Genomic DNA, 22,266 nt, shown 5'->3' with positions numbered 1-22,266 from the left:
ACAACGAGCCATTTTGACAGCCCTAGTCAGACATCACCTCTTCCCTTTCTCTCCCTAAAAAATATTGCATCAGGACTCCACACGTAGAGTTACATGCGGAGTTCAATAAAATCACGCCACATGGAGGTGACGGAAAAAAAATCGGACCGGTAACACAGGAGAATATTCTATTTGTGTTATTCTGTGTTATTGTGTTCTGAGAATATTTTTTGTGTTATAAGAACACAATAACACATCATTAACACTTGAATAACACACAATAACACCTAAATAACACACAATAACACCTGAATAACACGAGAGAAATATTCTCTTGTGTTATTGGACGTATTTTATTTTATTTTTATGTCACCGTCAGGTGGCTTGATTTCATTTGACTCCGCACATAAAATTACGTGTGAAGTCCTGATGCAATATTTTCACCTCACTTCGCCCAAAACCATCCGCTTTGTACACGAAACCTTTGTTCTGTCGTCGTGGTCAGAGAGTAGGCAACGATGGGATCGTGGCGTGCAGATAAAACCTACATCTTCCTCCTTTCATCGCTCCTACCCACCGTTGACGACGGTAACCATCGTCTTCCTACTTCATGCATATCAACCTCTCTGAATCCCATAAATTCATCGTTTAACTGAATCTCCTAATCCGAGATTTATGGCAACTAGAGAAAAAATGAGATTTATGAACCTGTTGGTTTTGAAAATATATGATTGTATTGTTTATTATGGATGGGTGTTATGCATCTAAATCCTTCAAAATTGTATTTACAAATATTAATTTTTTTATTTCCTATCAAAATTAAAACAAAAATAAGATATTATTTTAATTAAGTTTGTTAGGTTGATGCTCATAACTTCTCATCGTTTAAGATTTAATAATAATAATAATAATAATAATAACATTGAATCTCGTTTAAGATTTAATAATAATAATAATAATAATAACATTGAATCTCAAAATATCCTTCGGGCCACGCCTAAAGGATGGAGTGTTGGTCGGATGAGAAGAATGAGTAAAAATAAAAGAATGAGAGTAAGAGAGTAAGGGACAAATAGTATTAATTCTCTTAGAATATATTCAGTAGTCTTTCTTGAAAGAATAACTCCCATATTTTCATATCATAGCGGGTGTTTTGTAAAGTACATCTCTGTCCCTGATTAAGTAGGGACATTATTAATCATTTATGAGCCATTACATGTACATCTTTATATATTTGTAACCGCCTTTTAGATCTTTTGGCCATATTAACCATTGTTGGCGCCTATTTACATTTGTAATTGTTGTTCCTGATGCTTCATATTTGTAACCGCTCACTTTGGTCAGTTGGTCACCATTCAGTCGACCGATATTCGTTTGGTCGGTCGATAGGTATTCAATCGACTTTTTCTAGGTAGACTTTGAATAGAGACATTATCCTTTTGTGAAGATTTATTTTGTCATGTGGAGAGCGTATCAACGTAATTTAACGGTCAAACTTCGTTATGGGAAATAGTCCCTATCAAGGGTTAGAGCAACTGTTGACCTTTTCTGTGAGTGATCTAAAATCGGGTTGAGGAGTCAATTTTATGTGGACATTGCCGATTCTGTCGTGCACAGTGTTTGTTGGTTTAAATTTCTTTTCGTTCGTTCGGCTCGTGGGCTAACCGAGTGAAGTGACTATATGGTTCGGCCTTTTGACTGACAACACGATCTTTTGAATCCTCTTTGTGTGATTCGTCAAATTTTTTCAAGATTTGTGTTGCTAGATTTATGATGCACAAATAATAATAATAATATATTGATTTAATTGCATCTAATTTCATAATTATTTTATCTTATTTCTAATTTGTGGTGGATCAATAGTTTATCGCCAAATTCGTAGAAATATCACGTTTGTCGCCTCAATGTAAATAATTGTGTTTTATTATAGGATAAATATACTCTTCTCAGTTATGGGTATTATTCTTGCTAATTGTATTAGATTTTTAGTTAATTATTGGTCATCATTTGCATCTTTTTAAATTGTGTTCATGTATTTGCACCACTTTCTATTTTAGCTCGTTAAGACCTTAAATGTCTAATTAATTGTTTTTTACGGATGCTTAGCATCGTATTTAATTGTTTATATTTCATGATTTCAATGTTTATTATGTTTTTATTTTTGATGTGACAAATCTTATTATTTCATAATTGTTTATAAATACTGTTGAACCTTTTATATTTTAATTCTTATATTTTGATTGCGATGAATGAAATATAAATAATATTATAATACTATTACGTGGGTATTAAACACTTTTGTTATGACTAGCCAGAAAGATAGATCTTAAACAAAAATCAGTCGATTATCATGAGATTGATGTCTACATTTCCTTTTTTTTATGTTGTCATGGTAAGTCAAATATATATAAATATAATTTTATGTATGTATATATATATTGGAATTGTATATTATCAAGTAGTGTCAAATAATTGATGAGTCATATTTATACAAAAACACATGATACTATAACATGTAAATGCCTACATAAATGTGCATGTATTAAGTCAATCATATTAGGATCATAAATATGTGATATCATTTGCAAATTCCTTTATACACTCATCCATATTTATTTATCATATTGTGTATCTCATTTTTTTTTATCATTTATGTTTTAATAAAAAGTTGTTATTTACTCGATCTAAAGGTCAATGAAAGTTTTTAGTTGTCATCTCCTTAATTAAAGAATATGTCTCATCGAAAGATTTTGACAAAAGAGATCCTCTTGCAACTGCGTTTATGATCAACCTAAGAGATCTTACCAACTCATTATAAAAAATTTGAATGACTGACTAGTCATATAATGTGTGGCGGGGACACTCCGCAAGGAGTTCCTTAAAGCATTCTCTAGCTTCATTAATCGGTTCACCATTAAACTGGCTCAAGAAGGTAATATTGTTCCTAAGATTGACTGTTTTTGAAGGTGGAAAATACTTCGTTAAAAAATTCAGGTCTAGGTTATTGCAAGTTCTAATAGATACAAGAGTTAAAGAGTTTAATCATATTTTGGTTTTACTCCTCAAGGACAAAGGGAAGAGTCTTATCCTCACATCGTCGTTAGAGATACTATTGTAGCAGAATGTGGCGCAGAGTTCTAAGAAGCTCACTAAACGAAGATTATGGGCTTTGAAAGGTGTCCCCTGAAACTGTTATGCACCATTTGAATGATAACTAGTTGTAGTTCAAATGAATTAGCTTCTACTCCAAGGGTGTTGATACTTAGGTGGATTTCATCTGCCATAGTATTGACAAAATCTCTTAAGGATCGAGGCATAATATTAGGTCCATGATTATTGAGTATATTATTATGTCCATGGGCATTAAGATTGTTATGAGGAAAATCAACCATCTTTCCTAGTGTTTGTTGAAGTCTTTTTTAATTTTTTTTATTTCCTTAACGCTTCTCTCTAACTCAAGGTCTTAGAGTTCAAGACCAGAAGATCATGAAATATACATACATCAACTAGGTTAAATTAGCTAAGTGAATTTATGCTAAAGTGAATAACAAATAATTCAATTGAAAGCACATAACTGAGTAAAGTAACAAGTATTATGCAGTAGCTAAAAGAAAGAAAAGACACAAGGTCACAATTAAATAAGTATTAACCAGGATATTTTTGGATTTTGTAAATTAAGCAAAATAATATAGATGCAAGAACATTAAACACTATGGTTTTCAAGTCTAAGACCAAAATGTTTAATTAATTTTTTTCTAATTTAAATTCACCGCCGTTCTTCGATAACGGCACAAAAAACATAACATGCACCAAATGCTACAACGCATGTATGATTCACAGAAGTATACATTGCATATTAGTAGTATATGAAATTGAATTTTGTGTGTCGATCTCACAGGGAACAACATGAACTCTAATAGATAAAGTTTTAGCCTACAGTTGTTAGTCCAAGTTTGAAATGTTGAAGATTTAAAGTTTAATTAAAGTTTTAATCCTGATTTTAAAAGTGAACTAAACCTAAGTTTTAAACCAACAAAATGAGAGAGAGATATTGATTTAATAAATGTCCTCAAAATCTCTTTTGAAGTGGTTATATAGGGATTCAAGCCCAACAAATGATTTAAAAGTAGATGTCAAACAGGAGAAAGACCTTTCTTATCTCCTTCTGGTAGCCTAAGAAATATCAATAATCCATTTGATTAGTTTTCTAAATCAAATGAAAAGTCCTAGGAAACCATGCTCCCAAATTAGTTTGCACGAACTTAAAGGAGATATTCTTATTCCAATGCCTTCGTATGGACAACTTAATTGTTCTTTAAAGATTCCTTTTGAAATTCTATAATCAAGATTAGTTTTAACAAATTAACTAACAAAGTTAAAAGTCAATTAGTTCCTAAATTAATCCAACATCATTTAAGAATTTCACACAGAAATCGAATCAAAATGCCAAGCAAAGATCCCTACACTTCCACAACAAAGAAGATAGAAAATCTATTCACTCAGCAAGCCAAATTCCATCAACGCAAATATGGTATAAGGAATAGATATCATACACAAGGGCCTCACAAATGTTTCTAAAAGAAAACAATCTAAAACTTAGTATACGCATCTCCTTAAGATTCTAAATATGTAGATAAAATTACAAGTTTTCTCACAATCTCACACCCTCTCTTGAAAACTTGCTTTCAAACTTCTACTGATCTTCTTCTCTCTTCTCCCTACTTCCTCTCTTTTAAATGGTAGAAAATCAAGGAATGATCCCTTCTAATTTCGTGCTCTTTCTTTTTATACTTCTACTAAGGAACCAAAGTCTTAACTACTCAAAACTGTCATTTTTCGGGTTCTCGCGCCTAAGTACCCTGTGTTTGGCGCCTAGGCGCCACTTTCTTATTCTTCAAAACATATCATCTGGCACCTAGATGTCACTAACACGGCTCTTAAGAGTTGGTTTTTAGGGCCTAAGCATTGCTTATGCAACGCCTACTTTCTATGCTCTCAAGATTTTGGACGATTTCTGGCTTATTTGGGTGCTTAAGCACTGTTGACCTGACACCCAGTCACTATACCATAACTTTTTCCAATTTGATCATTCTGAGTTTCATTCGATCCCCTTTTTAATTTAACCTGCAAAAAAACACAAAAACCTTCCTCAAATCGTAACATAATCATACAAAATGCAAACAATTAAAAACAATTTATATAAAATTTTAAAACATATCAAAAGCCCCCAAACTTGAAGTTTACTTGCTCGCAAGTGACAATAAAACTTTGACATTAGATTTTGTAGAACATTTTAGAAATGGTTATTCATTAGTGATTACTTGATCACCTGCAATCAAACTACCAAAGATGCATATATAGTGAACAAAATCTTCTATTGAATTATTCCTTCACAATTGCTTCATGAAGCTTTAAATTATTCAAATGTTATCTAATCCCATATTTATTTTAAGAGATTCAGCAGATGTTAAGTTAATACAACTAAAGATGTCAAATTTTAAAATGTTAGCCATCCATTAATTTTAGTTGATCTCTTCTTAATTCATAAACATAAAATTGAATCAAATTAACAAATATTATGGATTTTTTTAATTTCAGAAGAGATAATAGTGAAACCAAATTTTATTAGAATTTCTCCTTGATATTTCATTCATATATTCATTCTTTCTTTTCTTTAGGATTTACTTTTTTTTATCCAATATTTTAATAGATAATTTTTTTTTTTCATACAGATCATTGAAGATTGTTGTATCAAGATTAGCCTTTTAATGAATTTGAGTTTTATTAATTTCTCCATAAATTAAATTACCTCTCAATACCCCTTCCAATTAAAATTTATGAAATATAAATTGTTAACTACAAACTCATATTAAGTGGAGGCAAAATTTTAAAAAAGATGTCCATCTAATTGCAATTAGCTGACCAAATAACCAAATCTCATTAAAATTCAAGATGTTGATTATATAGACATTTGTTGAATTTCAAAGATTAATCTACAACTAATTCAATTTAATTAAAGTAGAGCCATATATCATCTATTTATGTATGCTCTTCTTTTTAATGTTGTTATAATCCCAAAATCATCCCCACTTAAGTCAACAAAATAAAAACTTTAAAAATTTGTTTACCTAGGGGCAAAAAACTTAAGGTTACATAATTGCCCCCCACCCCCCTCCTCCCTAAAAAATTATCAAATGCAATAGCATAAATAGAATAGGATGAGGGATATTATAAAAACATATTAAACATGTATATCACATCAACATGAATCAACCATATAAGAAAGTAGAAATGAACCACAACATTGTATGGAGCACAAACATCCATATCAAAATACATCAAATAATAGTTTAGATGCATAGTGAAAATTAAACAACATCAATATTGAAGTTCACCTGATATCAACACTAGTCACATTACACAAATAACATAACATAAAGATACAAAAAGGAATAACACCAGCAGTCGGCCAAATCAATACAACAGAAGCAAACATGAGGTGGTTATATCAATCTCACTATTCTTCTTCTTCTTCTTCTTCTTCTTCTTCTTCTTCTTCTTCTTCATCCATTGGCCGACGGGCATTCTCATAAAGCGTATACGGAGTGTGCATGGGAAAGATCAATGGAACCGACCCTCCTAAATATTGATTCCTTCGATAAAATTTCAAATGTGCATCCTGGAAATAATGATATAATCAAAGTTGCTCTTATTTTGCCAATTCATTTGAGACACGGTCTACCAAATCATATTCCTCAATCTGAATGATAGATGTATTCTCTTTGAGCTTATCAAGATACTCGACAATAGAAGTCATGTACGCAGAGGGACGATGTCTAGAAGCAGAAGAGGAAGGATTGTAGGAACTCTCACCATGCTCCAATAGGGTGGAACCACTATAAACCCTCATGTTTCGTTTGTAGATAGACTTAAGGGGTTGTAGTTGTTCCTCCCAACATTTATAAGTAACTCCAACACCCATACACAACAAAAATCATGGAGGGGTGGCCAAGTCAAATAGTTGATCCTCCTTTCAATATATTTTGAATGGAATGATTAATCACAGAACCCATATCAATATTTTTGTTAGACAGAAAACAAAAATTCAAAGCCGCCCTCTCCCTAGTAAGTTCATTAACATAAATGAAATAATGATAGACTTTGGACTCAACCATTAATGTAGATGAAGGGAAATTGATTGTCCTATCGTCTCTCACCTTCCACACCCCCTACCATTCTTCAAAAAAGGTAATTATTTGCTCCAAATCTTAATCCATAGGAGTGAAATTATCGAAGAAACTGCTAGGCTTATTAGGCAAATGATACATGTCATTGATTTGAAAGGAGAGAAATCAACATGTTTTCCCCTGACAAACAATGAACAAAAAGTGAATTCAAGCAAATTTACAGAAGATTCCCTCACAACAATGCCGATATGGTTGCAAGGAATTTCCTAGCTCTTTGGTCCATCATAGATTCCATAACACATCCAGGAGAAAAAAATTTTCTCTTCATAATGAACTTCTTTGATACTAAGAAAACATGATATCGTTCTTCAACTTCAACACTCACAAATTTCTTGTTATCAAATGAGGTTCTAGACTTTCCTCCCTTCATCTCAAGTGCCATGTAAAATGAGAATGAATCCAACCAAATAACAATGGAAATTAAGGATTTTTAAGATCAATATGCTATTTTACACGATTCAAGAGAGAAAATCAAAAGAAAATCGTGGAACTCAAACTAGACATAAAAAAAAGGTTTGATTCGAGTCCAGGTGAGCTTAGATCCGACATTTTAATCATAATAAGAAGTTTTAAAATGTAGTTTGGGACACCAAATGATCTCTAAATCTAACAAGTTCATAGTCAAATCGAGCATCTCGATGAGGCAAATCGAACGAGCATAAGATCACTTAATTACAACATCATTAAGACATTCAAACACTCATAAAACTATATCCGATCAAGGAAATTACTCCGTGTTGTCTAATGGAGTGGCCCAAATCTATACAATATTTGCAGAGAATGCCAAACATGGAACTGGGATAGAAGGCAAAAGGAGTTCCAAGCTCTTAAGGGTTCCAAGCTCAATCACCAATGAACCACAACCGTCGACTTACCATTGTTGCCTGAATACCATCGCCACCCTCACCGACCACCGCTGTCTAGCCACCACCATTAGTGGATTGTCGTTATCTGACCACCACTTTCATCATCACTAAACCATAGTCGTATGACCGCCACCATTTAGACGTCGTCGTTACTGGACCATCATTGTAGTTATCACTAGGCCTTTGCCATATAGTCTTCACCACTGCTTGACTATTGCTGCCTGGCCACCACAGTCACAATCACCTAACCACTGGTATCATCAAATCACCATTACCCGACCATGATCGCTGCTGTCAGACCATCGCCATTTGACCACTATTGCCACCGGATCATCGCTGCCCGACCATCATTGTAGTCATCGCTGGAACACCCATTACCGATCCACCGCTATCTGGCCGTAATCATCGCCACCACCAAACCATTGCTATGATAGGATTACCGTTTCTCAACCACCACCGTCACTAGTGCTCGACCACAGCTGCTCGTCCACCACCTTTAGGTTGTGGCCACCACCGAACCACTGCAGTCGGCAGCCGTTACCAACAACATTTGCTTCAGATTTTCTGGTGCATGACCTCTATCGTTGATCTTCATTCACAATAGTCGGATCGTTGTCACAACCTGTGTAATATTGCTTTTGACTATTCAAATAGAAAAGTTGACTTGTAATATAGTGAAATTGTTTTAACTGAGTTATATCCCATAATTTTTACCTTTATGAGATTTTCAAATAAAAATAAAAATAAATTTTCTCTCATCAATTTATCAGCACTTAATAGGAACATTTGTTAGACATAAATAACCTATGTGCCAAATGACAAAGGAGGATAGCAAAATTATTCATTAGTCTATGCCAAATTATTTAATCTTAATTTAAACCTACAAATGGAGACCGTCACAAAGCGACCAAAAGTAAAGGAACAAAACCCCGCAAACGGTAGGCCACCCTCGAAGCCGAACACCTAAGCGCGGTCTATTCCTTCCTCTACGCAACGCACCCCCCTCGCATATAAATTTTGGTACGAAGACGTCACCCACTTCCACCGTCAGATCATCACCATTTTCTGATCAGACGGCAGATCCAAGCCGGCGGAGCACCATAGATTAATTGGGCCAGTAATTTGTCCACGTTTCCGCTCGGCATGAAACGACCCACTCACGACAGTTTCTCCCTGACAAATGTCGCATAATAAACCGAAGGCCTACTTGCTGGAGGAGCCATTTAAGTGAACGTGTGCAGCAGGTACAGGTTAATCAATGCCGGCTATATATATATACATAGTGTCGTATTGAATTAAATCTACGGTTCAAGTTCTACGTCATTTCTTACCATCTTGTTAGAAGAGGAAATTATTTTCAAAGGCCTGTGTTCGGCTTTAGCCGCAAGGAAGGTTATGCCCGACGAGGTATTCGGCGGTGGATCCGTTTTTTCTTCTGTTAAATTTTTTTTTTCTGCTGCATTTCTTCCTCCTCCTTTTTGTTGGTGGGTTGGATCTGCGCTGTAATGTTGGGATGAACATCCCCCCAAGTTTTCTGTAGGTTTCTGGCACCTGGGCCGCTGCCGCTGATTCTAGGGTTTTGATTTTTAGGTGGGGTAGGTTTCGATTGATTCGATCTGAGTTTTTGTGTTTTATTGACGTGTCTATGGGGCAATTACTTTCCGATCGGGTTATTTGTTTGGCAGTTTGATTGAGATCCTCAAACACGGGTGATGGCCTGGATGGGCAGAGTTATGACTGGAAGTTTGTGATAATCGCATATCTGTTGTTTTTTCTCGATTGCAAGCGAGTTTTATCTCATTTTTTTTTTAATGGAGGGATTCTTTGGCACTTGTTTTTTTCTTATTGTTGTGATTGTTTATTGGCAGTGGAAATTTGGGTTAACGTTCTGTATTGAGTACCTGCTGGTCGCTTTAGATGGTTTCCAGTATTCATCTAAATGCTTGAAATATAGAAGCCCAATTACATTCATAGTCTATTGGTTATTTATTAACGCATGCATTTCATCTGAACAATCGTTACATAATTCTGGCATATGAGTGATTAATATGTCTCCTTAAAATGTTTTTAGCTAATCAATAAAATGTATACTTATATTAAGTTTGGCGAAGTACATTTTGTTTCAGTTTGCTACCTGTGAATTTACTTTAGGGGCATATAATTTCGTTTTTAACTTTGTTCTTTGGATGTTCATGATGTAATACCTGATGAGCACGTGTCTAGGATAATTCTTATTTTGTTTCGAGTGACTGATTGTTTAATTGCTTTTTTGGTTGTAATTATTGGGAGGGTATTGCATTACTTTTTCACATTACATTTCTTTTGGCGTTTGTTTTGAAGAAAATAAATGAAAATTAAAATTTTGAGGAATTCAGAATGCAGACTTTAGTTTAATTTTGAGGAATTTGAACTCACCAAATTAGCATAATTTCAAATCCTCATGTTTGTTATATGCTTCTCCTGCATTCTCCCATCCTATTAAAAAATGAAAACCTCTTTATTGCAGTCACTTGTACTTTCATCCCATGCCCTTGTTCATCCTCTTCTCTACAATGCTTGGCCTCAAGAGCTTTTGTCAATAGCTATCCTTGTGAGTTCTTGTTGATTCTTCTTGTTGATTCCTACTTTGTTGATTCCTACTTTTCCCCAACAAGCTCTAATCAATGCTTGCCCCCACAAGATTCTGATGCTTTTTCACATTACATTTCTTTTGGCGTTTATTTTGAAGAAAATAAATGCAAATCAAAATTTTGAGGAATTCAAAATGCAGACTTTAGTTTAATTTTGAGGAATTTGAACTCACCAAATTAGCATAATTTCAAATCCTTACGTTTGTTAAATGCTTCTCCCGCGTTCTCCCATCCTATTGAAAAATGAAAACATCACCATTGCAGTCACATGTTCTTTCATGCCATGCCCTTGTTCACCTTCTTGTCTACGATGCTTGGCCTTAAGAGCTTTTGTCAATAGCTATCCTTGTGAGTTCTTGTTGATTCCTAATTTTCCCCAACAATCTCTAATCAATGCTTACCCCCATGAAACTCTGGGGGCATTACTTTTTCACGTTACATTTCTTTTGGCGTTTGTTTTGAAGAAAATAAATGCAAACCAAATTTTTGAGGAATTCAAAATGCAAACTTTAGTTTAATTTTGAGGAATTTGAACTCACCAAATTAGCATAATTTCAAATCCTTATGTTTGTTAAATGCTTCTCCTCCATTGAAAAATGAACCTCATCATTGCAGTCACTTGTTCTTTCCCTTGTTCATCCTCTTGTCTGCGATTCTTGGCCTCAAGAGCTTTTGTAAATAGCTATCCCTGTGAGTTCTTGTTCTTGTTGATTCCTACTGTTGATTCCTACTTTTCCCCAACAAGCTCTAATCAATGCTTGCCCCCATGAGACATATGCTTTCCCCTGCGAGGTTTAGTTGCGACTTTGCCCTTTTTGAGAGCTCCCATTGATGTAGATATCATGGCCTATGCTGTTTTTTTTTAGTTTGGATTAATTTTTACTAGTTCAAACCAAACACAAGAATTCTGAATACTTGAATTCCAAATACATTGTATTCTAAATACATTTTAAAAGTTTCGTGAATTTTTAGTACTTCACCCAAACAACCCCATAGTAGTTGGCAATTAATTGAAATTTGAGAATTTTATTATTATTATTTTTTTGAGCTGTGCTTTGTGAACGGAAGAAACTATGATTGAAAAGTTTCAGAATCACAATAATTATTTTTTTGTTATTTCTATTTGCTCTCAAGATTGACCGGTTATAGGTTCTGAAATATATCTGAACACAATCAGGGAGCTATCTCTCTCATTTTTGGGGATGATGCTTGTCTCAGAATGTTGATAGAAATTAATTTTTCTTAATTTGTCGACCTTATTCTTTAAATTTATGAGCTCTATGATTTGGTGATTTTTGTTGTTATTAATGTTTGATGTACGTATCATTTATGAAAACAAATAACTAGGTATTTTAGTTGCAGACACTCGACCCCTTATGCATAGGGCTAATGCTATGAACATAACATATGAAAAATATAAGTCTGTCTCAATTTCAGTTCCGACATAATTTGATTATGTTTTAATATTTAGGAGACCATCCAGTTACCTTATCATTTTATTTTATAATAGAAATACTTTTCTAAAAGTAAATAAGTTGTTGTAGAGGTTATGAGTAAATTGTCTAACTCCATTTTATGCTGTACCATTCAAGCTATTTTTTATGGATTAAGGGTGTCTAGATGCACAAAGATTCTATTTACTTTAGGATATTTAAACCACCTGTTATATGGATAATTCTCTAGTCCTTTGCGATGCCATCTTCAAAAAGTTATTATTTGGACGCCCTTCTCTATCTGTAACTTTATATTATTACTATATTGAGAAATACTTCATTTTGTTTACCTTTTGACTTAATTTTTGTTATACTGAATCCTAGATGATCTTATTTGTTTAGTGATTGTATTATTTATCTATTTTATTATATATTTTATTCTCTCATCCTTTTTTTTAACCTAGAGTATCATTTAGAGGTGGTCATTCACAATATCTGTTTTTAAATATTCTCGTTTATGCTTTCTTTATGCTTTTGGAGATTGATAAGGCGATTCTTTTTCTCTTTGATGGCCATTTATATTTGACTTTAACCAGTTAATCACGTTTTATGCACTTTCATTTTTCTTACCAAGAATTCCTTTTTTACATACTTAAATTGGAACTCAGATCAGTTTGTACTACACAACTTTCTTTAACACTTGATACAATAATTAATGCATTGAAGTTACATATTTATATTTATCTAAAATGTCCGTTAATGCGTGATAATATTCCAATTTTGATTCCCTTGGCCATCTTTGTGACAATTTGTTTTAGTTTGTTTTTTTCCCGATGCTTATGCATGATTAAAGCTTTTGAATTATAATTTTAGAAATGTTTTATTTTTTTATTTTTATTTTTAGCCATGCCTTTGTTTTAAAAGCATCTGACGATGCTTATGCATGATTAAAGCTTTTGAATTATAATTCTAGAAATGTTTTATTTTTAGCCACGGCTTTGTTTTAAAAGCATCTGACAAAAATTTAATTAGTAATGGTTAAGATTTATTGTAGTCTTCGAACTTTGATGGTATTGGTTCCTCTGAATTTAAATTAAAATTAATTTAATTATGTGTTTTTTTTGGCAGTGTAATTCTCTTCTTTTAGGGTTATTTAAAATATATTATTCAATGGCCATGGGTAAGTGATGCTACTGAATTTTCACCCCTTCTAACTTGCACATTGTGCTAGGCGGCTAATAGTGGCTTGATCTGCTACTATGGAAAACTACAACTAAAAATCCATATAACTTTGTGTGTGTATGCTGTGTGACTAATTTCATTTATTTTTATTATCTTCCTAATTGTTGGATCATTTTCTAATATGAAGATTAATTTCAAGTTATTATGAAAAATGTTGTTCGCTTGCCAACTTTGGTGGCAAAGCTTAATGAAAAGCTAACTAAATGTTAACAAAATGCCAAGCATGCTATTCTTTTGTATGTTTCAGGTTTAATGTGGAATATTTTTATTATTTGTTTACTTTTATTGCTTTTTCTTATGAAGAAATTTAATAACATCTATAAATTTTTCCCCATCCTCAGGCTTTGCTCAACTTCTTAGTGGGCTTAATAGTCTGTATTGAGTTATGGAGAAAGTTTTCCCTTACCCAACTTGTTGCCAACACCCAGTCTTGCCATCTTGGGAAGCTCTTGAACAACGATTTATTGTCATGGGTGACTTCCTAATCACTTGTGTTAACTACACTTAGATGCATTTTGTTATTCAATGATGCTGAAAAGCAACCTGATGAGACTCTTTTCCGAAGCTCGTGTTGGATCGGTAGTGCACCTTCTTCTGTTGATCTTTTTATAAATATTTCATGCTTCATGTAGATGTATTCTTTTAAAATATCATTCCTTGTGATTTTTTTTTGGGCAGTGCTTGGTTTCACTGCTTCAGTTTCGAGTGACTTTAAGGTACAGAGCACTCAACATTAAAGAAAACGTCTTCTTTATTTCACCTCTCTTCCTGTTTTCTATGATTCTTATTTTATTGTTTTTTCATTTTTCAGGTTTAGATTGCACCACAGTAACTGTTGTCCATCTTCATCTTAGCTGTACATTGTTCACTTGAATTCGTTGTTGTATTCAGCATCCTTCTGCTTTGCTGAAGTTGGCTGGATTACTGAATATGTAAATTCATGTTGATTTGTATTTTTCATGGAGAAGTGAGAAAATTCTGCCATCTGTTTCGTTTTACTTACTCAGAAAAGTGAATATCAATCCTGCTTTACACCATGAGCTGTCGTGTATCGACTACGAACTTGGTTCAAAACAGATTTTTGGCTGCACAAAGAATGTGACTTCCTGTCTTTTGTGTTAGCTTTCTGGACATATTTACCAGTGTGACTGGGTGCTGGCCCTTGGTGAAAGATTTACAAAACTGGTATCTGCAAAAAGCATCGGTTTCATGCATAAAAATTCAGTCCTTTCAACATCACCCTTCTCCATACCATAAGTACTTACTTTTTAAGTATCAGAAGTGTTGAGCTTTATTGAAAATGGAAAGGTGAGATGATTATGTTTGACATCTAGATTTAATTGATGCTGAACTCCACCTGAAAAGTAACCTCCTGTGGCAGGTACAAGTTAATAAAAGAAGTTGGTGATGGAACTTTTGGAAGCGTCTGGCGGGCCATAAATAAACAGAGTGGTGAAGTGGTACGCTAGTTCTGTTAAGGCATTGTTTTAAATTGCACCTATGACTCTACAAGGTTTTAAGCAGCAGAAATGCCTGTATAATTTAATGCTTTCTTTTTATCTTTGACAGGTTGCAGTGAAGAAAATGAAGAGGAGTTATTATACTTGGGAGGAATGCATGAATTTACGTGAAGTTAAGGTTGTTTATGTTGACAATATCTGTAAAATTTTCCCTATAACATCATTTTTTTAGTGATACAATGTTTGTCCTTTTGAAGTCCCTGCGAAGGATGAACCATCCCAATATTGTGAAGCTAAAGGAGGTTATAAGAGAGAATGATATACTATATTTCATATTCGAATACATGGTGCGTCTGCTGAGAGAGCAATGATTTTCAATGTTTAATATTGGAAAGGATATTGTGTTAATTAGAGTTGTTCTTGGATATTATTAGGAATGCAATCTTTACCAGCTTATGAAGTATAGGGGCAAGCTTTTCATGGAAACTGAAATTCGAAATTGGTGTTATCAAATATTCCAAGCACTTGCTTACATGCATCAGAGAGGTTACTTTCACAGAGATCTCAAGCCTGGTATATGTTTATTTTCCTTGACAATGCGCTTTCATCGCTTTTTATATTAGTTTAGTGTGTTTGGAATTATTTTTTTTTAATCGAAAATATTTTTTTTAACTATTTTTGTTTTTTAATAAAAAATGTTGTTGTTTCAGTTGAACATGGTGTTTTCATTATTGTAAAAATGAAATTTACCACGACCCACCACCCACTACCACTACAACTATCGTCCCAGCTATCTGCCTCACTTGCTGACTGCCGGTGATAAAAAATGGCAAATTCAAATAAGATTTTAACGTGATTGCTATTTTATTAAAATGGGGTTGTTTTTGCTACATATATGTTTGATGGTTTTGACTAATTATTGACCTCATACATTGTGGTTTCTCACATTAATTTGTTCAAGTCTTTCCATATTTTTTTTACATCAATTTGCCTATGGAACTCGGTGTAGTTTATTATTTCGTTTCTACTGTGTGAAGGGGTGCCGTATATGTTTGATGGTTTTGACTAATTATTGACCTCATACATTGTGGTTTCTCACATTAATTTGTTCAAGTGTTTCCATATTTTTTTTACATCAAATTGCCTATGGAACTCGGTGTAGTTTATAATTTCGTTTCTACTGTGTGAAGGGGTGCCATAATATTGTTTCTATTGTCTGTATTTTATTCTTGTTCGTTTATGTGATTCAAATGTATGGCTTGTAGTTCTTTGCTCAATTACTTGGCACACCCTAGTTGGTTTCATCTATTGTTGTTTTGTCTAGTACAGTTATAAGTGCTTGTTATCTGCTTTATTGGGTTTGAATTTATGCTAAATTGTTCGATATTCAAATTTCTTCCTGTGAGGAAAATCATCCAATTTATGAAGACAATGATTAAGAACCATTAATGTTTGTATTCTTCTGTGATTGTGAAAGGACTTCACAATCCAAGTATAATAACTCTTAATGTCAATATTCATCAACCTATAACCTATGAAGCAGTCCCTTTCCAATCTAACGTGTTTTTTATGGATGACCAAAAGACTCTTTCTGTAGTCATCTGGCTCTTTTTACTTGTTATGACGTGGATGGTGATCTCGATGAAAATTTGCAGAAAACCTATTGGTCACCAAAGAGACTATAAAGATTGCTGATTTTGGTCTTGCTCGTGAATTGTGCTCACAACCACCATACACAGAATATGTCTCCACACGCTGGTAGTTCCATTGAAACTCTTGTTTATGTACTTGTACATTAATGCTATTTTATATTATTGTTTGATTGATGCATCTGCAAATATTTAGGTATCGAGCACCAGAAGTTTTACTGCAGTCTTCTTTATATGATGCAGCAGTTGGTGAGTGGTTCATAAACCTGGAATATGTAGTAAACATCTTTTCTTTACATGTTATGATCCTGATGACTCGTGCTTTCTTTCTTTTAGATATATGGGCGATGGGCGCTATAATGGCTGAACTTTTCACTCTTAATCCTCTTTTTCCTGGCTCGAAGTAATATCTTGATCCGACATGTGTTTGCAGTGCATAATTTTAAGTTAATTTTAAAAAGGCTGCAACTTTTGATTCCCATCTCCTTAGAAATCATGCTATCTTAGGGAAAGTTTATGTTTAATAGTAATACTGTATTCCTTGACTCATTGGAGTAATTAAATATTCCTTCAGTATGATTTCATGCAAAACCTGTAGTTTTTTTTTGTAAAATAAATACTAAACATAATATTTTTATGAGCCAATGCCATATTATGAGATTGACGATATAGTAGCCCATGAATTTGTTGTTATTATAAGATCTAACATTGGTCTGATGCTTATTCTTTGGACTTTGCAGTGAAACAGACGAGATTCACAAAATCTGTAGTGTAATTGGTAGCCCTGATCATGTCACCTGGGCTGAAGGCCTCCGACTTGCTGATGCCTTGAATTATAGATTTCCACAGGTTCTTTCTTCTATCCTTATTTTAAAGGGGCATTTACATACATAGCACACAATTCTTATGTATTTACATATCTCACACCTAAACTTTCATATTTATACACAAAGCACTCAAATCTTTAATATTGCATAAAAAATAGGTCTATTACTGCTTTTTAAACATGAATCACAATTTATGCATAGATTTAAAACACAAAATATGTAAATATGTAAGTTTAGGTGTGAGATATGTAAATACTTAAGAAGTGTGTGCTAGGAGTATGCTTCCTTATTTTAAATTGTTGATGTTTTTTGTGCCTTTCTTTTGTCTCACTTGTGTTTTATTTTTTTAATGTCCCTACTTCAATTTTAGTATTTTTAGTGTAAGTTTATGCTAGTCAATAATTCCTTTTTTGTAGAGTTGGTGTTGGTGTGCTTTTGGGACCTGCTCATCATTCATTCTTGTTTTGTTGCATGCTGCAAAACTAGAGAGCCAAATTATTTTTATTTGGCCTATATGACGGTAGTGGGAAGTGAGGAATTTCACCTTTGTTCTGTGATTTTGAAAATCGACTTCAAGTACTTTGGTATAAAGCCTGACCACATGTAATCTTTTAAAATAAAATAATCACCAATTTATTATTACTTTCCAATAATTTTATTTTGACTAACAGCCTTACCAAAGAGCTTTTTCTGAAAACCGAGGAGAAAGGTATAAACGACAAGCAAAATATATTTAACAAAAACTATATTGATATGAGTTTAAAATGATTTTGGCATTTCAGTAAAGGCACAAAATCTTATACATTTCTAGTTAAATAGCATTGAAAGCCTTTAGGCCTAATAGTACGTAAATTGCATGCAGTTTATCTAGAAAATAAATAGATCAAAGGAAACAAATATGTTGGAAGTTAAATAAATAAATAAATAAATAAACAACACAATACAAGAAAAAAATTATTTTATTTTTTTTAGTGGTAAAATGCACAAATATATGACTGAATTTTATTTTTCAGTCATAGGCTTGTCTTTAATTTATTAGAATTAAATACAAATATGACCCTCGATAGCACGCAATAGAGAAAAAAGATTCATGTACCGAATAAAGTAAATTTAAGTACAATATGCTTACAACTGCGGTCTTTAATTAGCTTATTACTAATCGTATGTACAGTTTTAATTTGGCAAAATCTGCAATTCTGGACTTTTGACTCTCACGATACAGCTGAATAATATGAAGATCTTTAACTCGATACAGTTCTGAAACTAAAGCATGGAAGCTGAACAAAATCATTGCATTATTGATGCTGTATATCCCATCAATCCAAATTAAATATATCGCTACATAAGCACATGGGCTGTTTGGAGAAGGATTTAACCTAAATCCTGCAAAATAGCATAAAAAAATCTTTAAATCCTACATAATCTTAAATCCCATTTCTATTATGTATCAAGCAATTTTCCGTAAACATGTTGAAATTGACTAAATTTAGATTTTAGAACAAATGAAAACAGCGGGAGAAGGGATTGAAAACCCTAAATTTTAGAAATCGAACTGAAGTAAGAAGTTGAAATTAGTAGTGAAATAAGGGTTAGCATTGCTTCTGCTTGAAGATTCTGAAATTTAAACAAACATATTCTTGGTATAATTGAATTCACTTGCAGAATAAAAATGTATTTGTTTTATAGAAGAATCATGATGTATTTGTTTTATAGAAGAATCATGAAAAGCAAGGTAAAAGAGCAAATATATTGCTTGAAATCAACGCAAAGATGAAATCCCTGAATTTATCGAATGCAATAGCAAAGGATAGCATTTACAGGATAAATATTGATAGACAAGGCTTCCGAGAGCCCGTACCTTTATATTTCGTCGCACCTTAGAGAGAAGATTTCAGGCTTTGTGTGCAACTGAAACATTCTAAATGCTTTTCACTTGATTGAAGGCTGCAGGCTAGAAATTGTGCCTGATTCACAGCTCCTGTAGTTCACAAAACCAATAATTAAGTGAGCAGAGAAAAAAAATGTTTGGCATAGGAGAAGCCGGGAATGATCACATTTTATTCGAGGCAAATATGCTCTGCGCAGCTGCTCGATCTTTAGGTGGAAGATAGCAGGGAGGACACATTGAAGTAGACGTGAACAGGAATGGAAATTGTGCGTTAATTTTAGGATATAGTAGTATTTTAACTTTGCAAACCGCAGACTGTGCCCAAGAATGCCATATGCAAATGACGATCGGAAATGAGGAGCAAATGAATTTGTTTTGAAAGTGTTTCGGTTTAAGCATTACAGACAAACAAATGGAATAATTTTAAAATGGTATCCTCCAAAACGGAACACAGTTTAAAAGCTTTATCAAATGATGCCTTAATGCCTTTTTATTAATAACTTACTTTTTACTGAAGACATAAGGTAGAGCCTTAATTAGCATCAGCTGCAGGGTGGGTGAAGTAGTTAACGCACTACAGTACAATAAGATTTTAGGAGGTTTTTATTAATATAAATTTATAGTTATTTGTCATGTAGTTGCTGTGGTAAATTTTAATGTTTTCCTTAATGATATATACATCAGCAAATCCCTCGATTGTTTCCTGAAGCTACTATTTTGTTTGCAGTGTTGGGTTTACTTTTTGGTTTATTTTATGTAATTTGAATAGCTAAATCTTGTTTTGTTGTACTTTGTTGACGAAATTAATAGCATTTTTGTTATTATTGGTTATTAATTAATGTTTACAATTATTATTATTTTTAGTGTTCTATATTTGTTTTATATGGATTGTTTTGGTTTTTTCATTGCCAAGGAATAGTACACTGGAAAAATATGTTTAAAACTTCACTGGTTAATTTCAAAATATTTACATTTTGAATGTTGTATTTTTGTTTGTATGGTACATACTATTGTCATTTAATTATGAAGTTCCACAAGTGGCCCATATTATGCGAGATTGATTGAACCCCTATATTCTCTTTTGCCTATTTCATGGCAGGTTCCTTGTGCCAATTTGTCAGAGTTAATTCCCTCAGCAAGTGAGAATGCAGTCAATCTTATTAAGGTATAGTCTGGTTATAATGATGGTTTGGCAACTGTTCTGTGAAAAACTAAATTATTTTATCATGTGGATTTTGAAGTTTAAACTTTTCATATACATGTGCAGTCTCTCTGCGCCTGGGATCCCGCCAAAAGGCCAAAAGCAGCAGAAGTTCTTCAGCATCCTTTTTTCCAGGTGAAATGAACTTTATAGTTCTCCATGGTATATATGCTCTCAGTCTTTAAGCATATGGCTCTTACATCATTCTCATTACTCATTGTGCCAGGGCTCCATTTATGTTCCTCCATCTCTTCGTCCCAAAGTTCCAAACACTCCTCCATCTGGTTTGTTTGTATTTGCTGTTTGTTGTTTTTGACATAGTTTGCAGTAAAGTGGAATTTTGATGCATTTGTTAATTTTTTTAGTTGGGAACAAATGTTTGGTGGAGCAGAAGAGTAGCAGAAGGTATTCAACAGGAGCTTTTTCAAGCAACAAGCCTGCAAGCAATGTGCTGCGAGCTAAGATAAATTGCTCTCTCAAGTCAGGTACTTTGAGATCCTTTTCATATTGTATTATTTTGTATGATATCGCATAATAGGTGTTGGGTAAAATATTTCCAATCGTGAGTGTGTTCGCACTTGTGAAAGATGATTTATCACTACTCTATGTTTGGCTCAGGGGTGCAGCGAAAGCTCTCCATGGATCAGCAGGTGAATTATGCACTCAAAGTTGGTGTGATTTCCATGTTGTCAACTTGCAAGTCTTCTGTGATTACATTTAAATATTCAATTTAATTTACAGGAGGCCGATAAGAGTGGGAAATTGAAGAACAGTCTTAAGCAGCCACGCTACCAGCCACCAGCAAAGCAAAATCATGGCAAGTTCTTAGTTAATATATATATCTGACGCATCTTACACCAAGAAATTATAGTTGAAAAAAAAATTGAAATATTGTTGTTTGTTGAGCTCAGCAGGGACCATAACAAGCAAGAGGATAGCAGACGAGGCGGGCTCAGTGGCCCCCCGCACCTTTGCTACACTGAGGAGGTCATTGAGCAAGGCATCATCTTCAGATGAGGAGGTGGCAGAAAAGCTAGCAAAGCTAAGCGTTAGATGTGGTGGCAGTTGTCAAGCAGGATCAGGATCAAGATTGGTTTCTGGTGGTGCAAGGCATCCACCACCATCATTGAAGGCTGGGGGTTGGCATGGCCACACTGATTTCCTCACACGCTCATACGAGGTACCCTCTGTAAGGCGCTATTCTAGGAAGGTCGTTGGCTGAATAAAATGCCACCCCCCTCCCCCCACTATCCCTCCCTGCTCGACTGATTCTGCTCGTCTACTTTTGTTTGTCTTTAGAGGCTTCACTTGCTTCGCTTTTTTAACCATATTGTCTAATGATGTTTTAATTTGGTCTGAATACAACTGATTCTCAATTCTTGTATTTTAAATTTAAATCTTTCGTTAACTTTTCTTGCATTTAGTGGGATAAAAACTTTTTGATGTTAATCTTTTTTTGTCTTGCATTTAGTGGGATAAAAACTTTTTGATGTTGTTAATCTTTTTTCGAGCTTTTGACAACTATAGACAACGGTTCCGATTGACTGCTTTTTTTATTAGAAAGCAACTAAGGCTGAGTTTACATTTCCTTTGAAACTTGCATTGTTCTACACTATAACATCAGTGATTATCTTTTAATGATTTTTGTTTTCTAGGATCTTCTTGAGATATAGCATTCAGTATGTTTTTCAATTCAGTCATATTTCTATGTTGATAATATATGCTCAGTTATTATTGGTTTTTTTTTGTTTTTTGTTTTGATATTCATTCATCTTGGATTTTAGATATTAAAATTAAGGAATATTTATGTACACATCACTCAACTCTAATGTATTATCTAATAC

At 33.6% G+C, this 22,266-nt stretch overlaps 1 protein-coding gene across 2 annotated transcripts; it reads left to right on the top strand.

Moving 5' to 3' along the window:
- Positions 1 to 9,383: 9,383 nt before the first annotated feature.
- On the top strand, positions 9,384 to 21,847 carry LOC110021781 (cyclin-dependent kinase F-4). Of its 2 annotated transcripts, none has more exons than XM_020720421.1 (19): positions 9,384 to 9,499; positions 13,739 to 13,976; positions 14,076 to 14,113; positions 14,209 to 14,705; positions 14,779 to 14,857; positions 14,967 to 15,035; positions 15,115 to 15,204; positions 15,292 to 15,430; positions 16,513 to 16,615; positions 16,703 to 16,755; positions 16,843 to 16,909; positions 17,247 to 17,355; positions 20,321 to 20,386; positions 20,489 to 20,557; positions 20,649 to 20,706; positions 20,788 to 20,907; positions 21,041 to 21,072; positions 21,164 to 21,239; positions 21,337 to 21,847. In XM_020720421.1, exons 4-19 carry the CDS (start codon positions 14,698 to 14,700, stop codon positions 21,642 to 21,644), a joined length of 1,446 nt encoding a protein of 481 aa, XP_020576080.1. In that variant the 5' UTR covers positions 9,384 to 9,499; positions 13,739 to 13,976; positions 14,076 to 14,113; positions 14,209 to 14,697; the 3' UTR covers positions 21,645 to 21,847. The 2 variants fall into 2 exon arrangements, with proteins under 2 accessions (XP_020576080.1, XP_020576079.1); XM_020720420.1 differs by having other exon boundaries at positions 21,334 to 21,847.
- The last annotated feature ends 419 nt before the right edge of the window (positions 21,848 to 22,266 follow it).

The sequence above is a fragment of the Phalaenopsis equestris genome, unplaced genomic scaffold (assembly GCF_001263595.1).
Source record: "Phalaenopsis equestris unplaced genomic scaffold, ASM126359v1 Scaffold000146, whole genome shotgun sequence".
Taxonomy (NCBI): Eukaryota; Viridiplantae; Streptophyta; class Magnoliopsida; order Asparagales; family Orchidaceae; genus Phalaenopsis; species Phalaenopsis equestris.
Note: the sequence above shows the minus strand (reverse complement) of the source record. Positions and strands in the feature narration are given on the sequence as shown.

Bases quoted from the DNA above. Each gene is read 5' to 3' on its own strand.
- LOC110021781 (XM_020720420.1), top strand. The intron at 14,858-14,966 runs GTACGCTAGTTC...TATCTTTGACAG, and splicing joins ATAAACAGAGTGGTGAAGTG to GTTGCAGTGAAGAAAATGAA. The intron at 20,558-20,648 runs GTGAAATGAACT...TCATTGTGCCAG, and splicing joins TTCAGCATCCTTTTTTCCAG to GGCTCCATTTATGTTCCTCC.